This window comes from Medicago sativa, chromosome 5 (genome assembly GCF_051527215.1).
Source record: "Medicago sativa cultivar Bolivia chromosome 5, Bolivia_mono, whole genome shotgun sequence".
Classification (NCBI taxonomy): Eukaryota; Viridiplantae; Streptophyta; class Magnoliopsida; order Fabales; family Fabaceae; genus Medicago; species Medicago sativa.
In genome coordinates this window covers 80,160,957-80,168,196 of record NC_140753.1, presented here as the reverse complement: position 1 = coordinate 80,168,196, position 7,240 = coordinate 80,160,957, and the positions used below count along the sequence as shown (strand labels likewise).

General features: G+C 34.0%; 2 protein-coding genes across 2 annotated transcripts; both read left to right on the top strand.

The window, feature by feature from the left end:
- The first annotated feature begins 259 nt into the window (after positions 1–259).
- LOC146925549 (AP-1 complex subunit sigma-1) lies at positions 260–3,031 on the top strand. The gene is made up of 7 exons (XM_085710451.1): positions 260–486; positions 1,382–1,468; positions 1,630–1,721; positions 1,822–1,930; positions 2,044–2,079; positions 2,461–2,547; positions 2,632–3,031. Exons 1-7 carry the CDS (start codon positions 484–486, stop codon positions 2,701–2,703), a joined length of 486 nt encoding a protein of 161 aa, XP_085566577.1. The 5' UTR covers positions 260–483; the 3' UTR covers positions 2,704–3,031.
- Positions 3,032–3,640: 609 nt separating this feature from the next.
- Positions 3,641–5,449, top strand: LOC146925548 (putative UDP-glucose flavonoid 3-O-glucosyltransferase 3). The gene has a single exon (XM_085710450.1). The coding sequence runs from the start codon at positions 3,911–3,913 to the stop codon at positions 5,336–5,338; it is 1,428 nt and encodes a 475-aa protein (XP_085566576.1). The 5' UTR covers positions 3,641–3,910; the 3' UTR covers positions 5,339–5,449.
- The last annotated feature ends 1,791 nt before the right edge of the window (positions 5,450–7,240 follow it).

Below are 7,240 nucleotides of genomic sequence, written 5' to 3'. Positions count from 1 at the left end.
CGTAATTTCAAAAGGAAAATCAAGTCCTCCCTTTCCTTTTCCTCCTAGACTCTCAATCCAAACACACTAAAAGCCTCCATAAACAAAACTGCTAATCTAAGAAATATATGTTTTTTTTATGAAATATATAAATGAACTTTGTTTTTTTTAGGAGATATAAATAAACTTTTGTTGAAATGGAAAAAGATTAAAATGAATATTTATAGAGATAAGGGGTATCTCATAAAATATACATTGGAGGGGGTGTTAAAATGAAAAAGGGAGGGTGCAATTAACATTTCCAGAAGAAAAAAAAAAGAGATAGTCAACCACAGTGAGTCCAGAAAGAAACTGACCGACCCAGATCTTCGTCATCTCTTGTCATTTCAACTCAATTCTCAGTCGTAAATCGTAACAATTCAATTCAATTTCAATTTAACAAAAAGCATTCAGAATCGAATCGAATCGAGTGAATTTAGATCTCTTTCGCCAAAATAAAAATCAATGGTCAGTTACACAGCCTTTCTTCTTCTTCTTCTTCTTCTACTTTCGTTATTTTAATTTCTTCGTGATTTGATTTCGTGATATATCTTTCGTAAACTCGATCTGAATATGCATGCTGTTATAGGTTGTTGTTGTTGTTGTTAATTTCTAGATCTATACGTTAGCTAGCTAGCTAGTTAGTTAGTTAGTTACTTGTTCATAGTTTTCGTAATTCGTAAATCAGGATGGATAGTTTTGGTGATGCGATCAAGTCTGTTTGGCAATGTCAGATTTTCAGTTTATAGCTTATAAGCAAGCTCATACGACCAAAAAAGACTTATTTTTTTACTCACAACCTTATAGCTTTTAAGATTTATTATAACTTATCATTTCTCCTCTCAATTTTACTCACTCCTCGTGTTTTAGTTGAATAGAATAGATATAAATAATAAGCTAACCCAATTAGCCAACACTGCTGATTCCATAAATGATTCATGGCTTGGCTTCCATACATTTAAGTTTTTAAAGAATGTTATTTTCACACAAAAAAGTTGAATATTACGTATAAGTTTTTCATTCTTTTATTAATTTCTTCTCTCACTTGAACGCTTAAATTGAATGTATTTTTATACGGTGTCAACTTTGTGTGGCTAAATATCATTGCTCTAAATTTTTCCATGATGAAACAGCATTCTTCTGTGTTTTGGGTTTCTGTTACTATCAATCTTGAAGTTGATTTTCACCTTGTATTTTTGTACTTGGAATTCATATATGTACGAATGCTTATTTATTATCTGATTGAATTCTGAAAGTCTAGGAACTTTTAAATGAAATGAATGGTAGGATTGTGCCTCTCTCCCAGTTGTTAATAGGATTTCTAACTTCAACTTGCATGCTTTATTCCTCTTCCTAAATCTAGATACACTTTGTGCTTCTCATTAGTCGTCAAGGGAAGGTTAGGCTCACAAAATGGTATTCACCTTACACTCAGAAGGAAAGAAGTAAGGTAACTAACAACCTATCGCTTATTCTCTTTATTATGGAAATATGTTATTATCTGTATGTATTAACATGGTGATAGTGATGGTCATTGCATGCTGAGCACACCACATTGCATGATAAACATCCTTGATATGTGTATTTACATCTCATATTTTTATTGACAAGGTAATCCGTGAGCTCAGTGGAGTGATTCTTAGCCGTGCTCCCAAGCTCTGTAATTTTGTAGAGTGGAGAGGATATAAAGTTGTTTATAAAAGGTATTTTGACTAGAGTAGACAGCTTTATAGTCTTTTGCAAGGCAATCTTCTGTTTGGCTTGATGTTTAATTGACCATGGTATAATGAATATCTGCTGCAGATATGCTAGTCTATATTTCTGTATGTGTATTGATGATGCTGACAACGAATTGGAAGTACTTGAAATGATTCATCATTTTGTGGAGATTCTTGATCGGTATTTTGGCAGTGTAAGTTCTATCAAAAGTTTTGACTTTTGAAGAGTCCCTTTTCTTAAGGATATAATATAAGAAGCATTTCTCGTGTCACACTAACTTGATAATGGTCACTTGTCAATTTGCAGGTCTGTGAATTGGACTTGATATTCAACTTCCATAAGGTATGTCCAAGTTTAATGCGATATATATCCATAATTCAAAATAAGGCCTACTTATTTCCCTGTAACTCCTATTAATAATCCTTTCATGGTGGATCCACACTGAATGAGCCTTGATTGTTGACCATATCACCTGTCTTTATATTCAGTCTAGTAATCTCCCTTCTGACCTGTTCTTTGTTTGTGATCATGGAAGGCCAAGTTTAATGTAATATATTTCCATAATTCAAAACAAGGCCTACTTAATTCCCTGTAACTCCTATTAATAATCCTTTCATGGTGGATCCACACTGAATGAGCCTCAATTATTGACCACATCGCCTGTCATTATTATTGGTCTAGTAATCTCGCTTCTGACCTGTTCTTTGTTTTTAATCATGGAAGGCCTATTATATACTTGATGAAATTCTAATTGCTGGCGAGCTTCAGGAGTCGAGCAAAAAAACTGTTGCTCGGTTGATAGCTGCACAGGTATCAATGGTCTTTCTCTTTTGGGTATGTTTTGATTCTTCAATCAGTTTTTCTAATCCAAATTTGTATGACATTGTCTTTCAGGATTCATTGGTGGAGACTGCTAAGGAGGAAGCCAGTTCCTTGAGTAATATTATCGCACAAGCTACTAAATAAGGAGGTCCAATGTTGCAATTGCTGTTATATATTTGTACTGGCCATCAAGTAAGGATATCCGCTGTTGTAATTGTTGGCATTTTGAGCAATGGAGAAATGTTTGGTACGATTGAAGTGTAAACTTATAGTTTATGTCTATGCTCCATGTTTATTGTTAAGTTGAATTTGTAAAATAGAAAAGAAACACAACATGTGTTGCAATTCATCTTTATATGTGTTGCAATTCTATGGATGGCTATTTCAAGTTTCTATACATGTGTGTGACCTGATTATTATTATTATTATTATTATTATTGGTGTTGATCTATTTGCTTGAGGATCAGGAATACTTTCATTTTGTACAATGCTTTGAGATTGAATTTCATTGGTGCTGATTAATTTTAATTTATATGATGTATCATTCTAAAATGATGATTTGTTTAATACAATTCAAAATAAATATCATTTTTTTTTTGTAGAAGTGGCAATTTTTAATTTTTAAAACGATATTATTCTGTGTAATAATAGAAAACTATACGAAGGTAATAACATCTTAATTTGATACTGAAAACTACAAGTGTCATTTAAAAGATAAGGTTTGTAGGAAAAAGAATTTAAAACTTTTTTGAAGTTGGTATGTTAACGAGGGTTATGAAACTTCATCACAATTTGTGCTTTGCGACTTATCGTCTCTACCATGTTTTTCATTCCCTCTAATTAACTATGAAATAGTCTAATAGACCCTTATTGAGATGATTTGTAGTTGAAAAGTGATCATATGTGATCCTTCAAAACATAAATAGACGACTTGACAAAAAAAAAAAAATAGACAGACTGTGTTTCTACCATCAATTAGGTGTTGCTCAGTCCTGTCTGTCCCTCACTGACCACGTTCTATTATATCAACCAACTAGACGATATAATGATTCAGGTTTCCAAACCATTGCTCACCACACAAAATTTCAAGATCCACATATTACAGCAGTATAAGTAATACGAATGAACAAATATACAGTAACATCCAATTTTAACTGTCCTCAACAATCCATTATTGTCTTTAATGAAGACAACAACATTTACGCACAAAGACAACAGCATTTAAATCTCCTCCTAACATTCATTTCACACCAGCAAAGCCATGACATCATTCGCAAGTATGGATTTCTATCTATACTGATATATATGCTGCTGTGCCTCTTGAGTGAATATATTTTAGTTGTTGTTTAGGATGAAGAAAGTAGAAGTGGTGTTTATCCCTTCTCCAGGTGTGGGACATCTAGTATCCACCCTTGAGTTTGCTAAGCTTCTCATCAACCGTGATAACCATCTCCGTGTAACCGTCTTGGTCATCAAGTTTCCAAACAGTCCTGCTGAAACAGCAGAAACCCTTTTGTCCTCTGACTCAGAAAATCTCCATGTCATCAACCTCCCTGAAAATACTCATGTTTCCTCCACCTCCAATGTAGGTAGCTCTGTAATGGCTCTTGTTGAAACCCAAAAAGCCAACGTTAAAGAAGCTGTTTCAAATATCACTGGAAAGCTCGCTGCCTTCGTTGTTGACATGTTCTGCACCACCATGATCGATGTAGCTAGCGACTTTGGTGTCCCTTCCCTCGTCTACTACACTTCCAGTGTTGCTTTCCTTGGTTTGGTGCTTCATCTTCACACACTTTTCGAAGACAACATCGAAGCCACTCGATTGCTGATTCAGCAGGATGAATTGGACATCCCTTGTTTCGCTAACCCGGTTCCTACAAACACGTTTCCCACTGTCGTGTTGCGCAAGGAGTGGGAAACATCTTTCATTAACTACGGCAGAGGACTCAAGAAAGCAAGTGGGATCATAGTAAATTCATTTCATGAGTTAGAATCTCATGCAGTTCACTCATTCTTAGAAGATCCAGGTCTACGCAGTTTTCCCATTTATCCGGTGGGACCAGTATTAAACCTCGCGACCAAACCCGAGCTCAATGGTATTGTTGATTCTGATGACATTATTATTAAGTGGCTCGATGACCAACCTCTTTCCTCAGTAGTTTTTCTTTGCTTTGGGAGCAAGGGTTCTTTCGAAGAGGATCAAATTAGGGAGATTGCGTATGCTATTGAGAAAAGTGAGGCTCGCTTCCTGTGGTCTCTGCGAAAACCCCCACCGAAGGGAACCATGGGTGAGACATCCGATTACTCTCTTTCTGATTTGGTTGTGGTTTTACCTGAAGGGTTCTTAGATCGAACAGCTAGGACTGGAAGGGTCATTGGATGGGCTCCTCAGATCCAAGTACTCGCTCATCCGGCAACAGGAGGCTTTGTTTCGCATTGTGGTTGGAATTCGACTCTCGAGAGCATATATTATGGTGTCCCTGTTGCCACATGGCCACTCTTTGCTGATCAACAAACCAATGCTTTTCAACTTGTGTCTGAGCTGAAGATGGGTGTGGAGATTGCAGTTGATTATAGGATGGAGTACGATGTTGGACGTGACTATCTTTTAACTTCAGACAAGATCGAGAAAGGAATAAGGAGTGTGTTGAAAACGGATGGAGAGGTAAGGAAGAAAGTGAAAGAAATGAGTGAACATTGTAGGAAGACATTGTTAAAGGGTGGATCTTCCTACACTTGCTTAGGTAGTTTGATTGATTATATTATGAATCATGTATGAAATTATGTTACTGACCACATACAAAATGGTTGGAGGGTATTAGTCAAATCACTACATAAATGATCCCAACTTGATTTCACTTCGTTGAAAAGAGGATATGCGTTTTAGAAAGTTCTGTCCAAAAGTTTACAATTGTGTTTTGACAGGTAACTGATATAGTCCATTTAATTGAATAGTAAAATAATTATAATACAGGTAAATAGAGTTATATAGTTTTCTCACACATAGATTCTCTCTATCTAGTTCAAATATCTAATATCCTGCAATCCTAAAAAGTACACAAGTTGTTTTCACTCAAAATCCAATCATTTAACTAATTTTGACACTTTATCACATCTTCAAAAAACAAAAAACAAAAAACATCACATATGACTAGTCATCAGACTAAAGGTTGCATATCATATCAACTTAGTCATATAGTTTTATTAATCTATTATTATTTTCATTTGAAAACACAAAAAGTATGATTTACAGCAGAATAAAAACAACCTTGGAGAGTGGAGTCAATACAAAATTAGGCTAGTGAAGGAGAAATCTGCAAATAGAAGCATAATTAATAGCTTGGTCAAAGTAAAAGCTATCAAACATAAAAAATAATATACTTGATAATATTCTTATTGAGCAAACAGTGAAAGGGAGAAGAAAACTCTACTCTCCCTCTTGATTTTAGTCCAAGTGTCATACATGTTTGGTTGCTTTCGAGTAGAATTGATTTTACCTTTAGAATATAATTGATTCGATTTGAAGTTAGAAATTGTAGTTTTTTATTATAGACTTGATTTTTACGCATAAATGTATAGTTCAACTCACTTGTACATGGATGTATCAAAACACAATTCACTTTACCTTCAAAAGATAGTTTTTAAACACTCACGGTCTGCAACCCCAAAGCAATTTACAAACGCAAAATTGTGAGGGATTGATTATACAAGATCGAAACCAGCAATGCATCAGATGTATGATGTTGCAGGTTTGAGGTTGAAAGATATTCATTCATTTGTTTGTATTTTTATAACATCTTTGGAAAAACTTAAAGAGTTTCATTTTGAAATGAGGTAATAACTGTAAGTACAGAATCATGTAGAGAAAGATTTAATTCCAACAAGCAAAAACCTTTGTGGCTCAATTTGAACCAAAAAACTAAAACGAAAAAATATAAAGATAAGTTTAAGGAAGAGGATTTATTTAATTACCCATTCTTTTCTCAGAACAGAATGCTGCTTTCATCTTTTTAATAAAACCCTCACATTTCTTGTTCAATTCCTCTGATTTTCATCAATTATCACAAAGGCATTTTCCTCTTCTTCATCTTTTTCTGCTTTTGTTTCCACTTTTTTCTGGTTTCACTATACTATCATAAAACTCTTTTGATGTTTTAAACTATGCATGTTTATTATAAGGAAGTTGAAAATTTCAACTGCCTGTGAAAAGTTTTGATCGAAAATCATTTGTAACTACCAATTGTATTCACTAATCAATCTATTAAGTTAAAAACATCAATCTATTAAGCAACCTAAAACTAGCTTAAACATGTGTGCTTTCCTAGGATCTGGAGAAGTTGGACCTACAATTCTTTAAAGATGAAAAATAAGTGAGGTCACTTTTACTAAATTTGAAAATTTTACTTTTTTGAAAAATAATATAGGTAATAGAGAGATAAAACGGAGATCATCCTGATAGAAAATGACAAATTTCATCTTGTTAGGTCTTGGTTGTGTCACATGCATCGTAACGTTACTTTCTAGAATTATAGATACGTCAATCTCTCCATATTAAAATATAAGATGAGATTACCAGTTATATACTATATTTATTCCGTGTCAGTGAAGTTTTTAGAATGAATAGAAGTTTGAAGAACTCAGGTAAGGAATGTTAAAAATTGGGATTACAGATTATACGTTT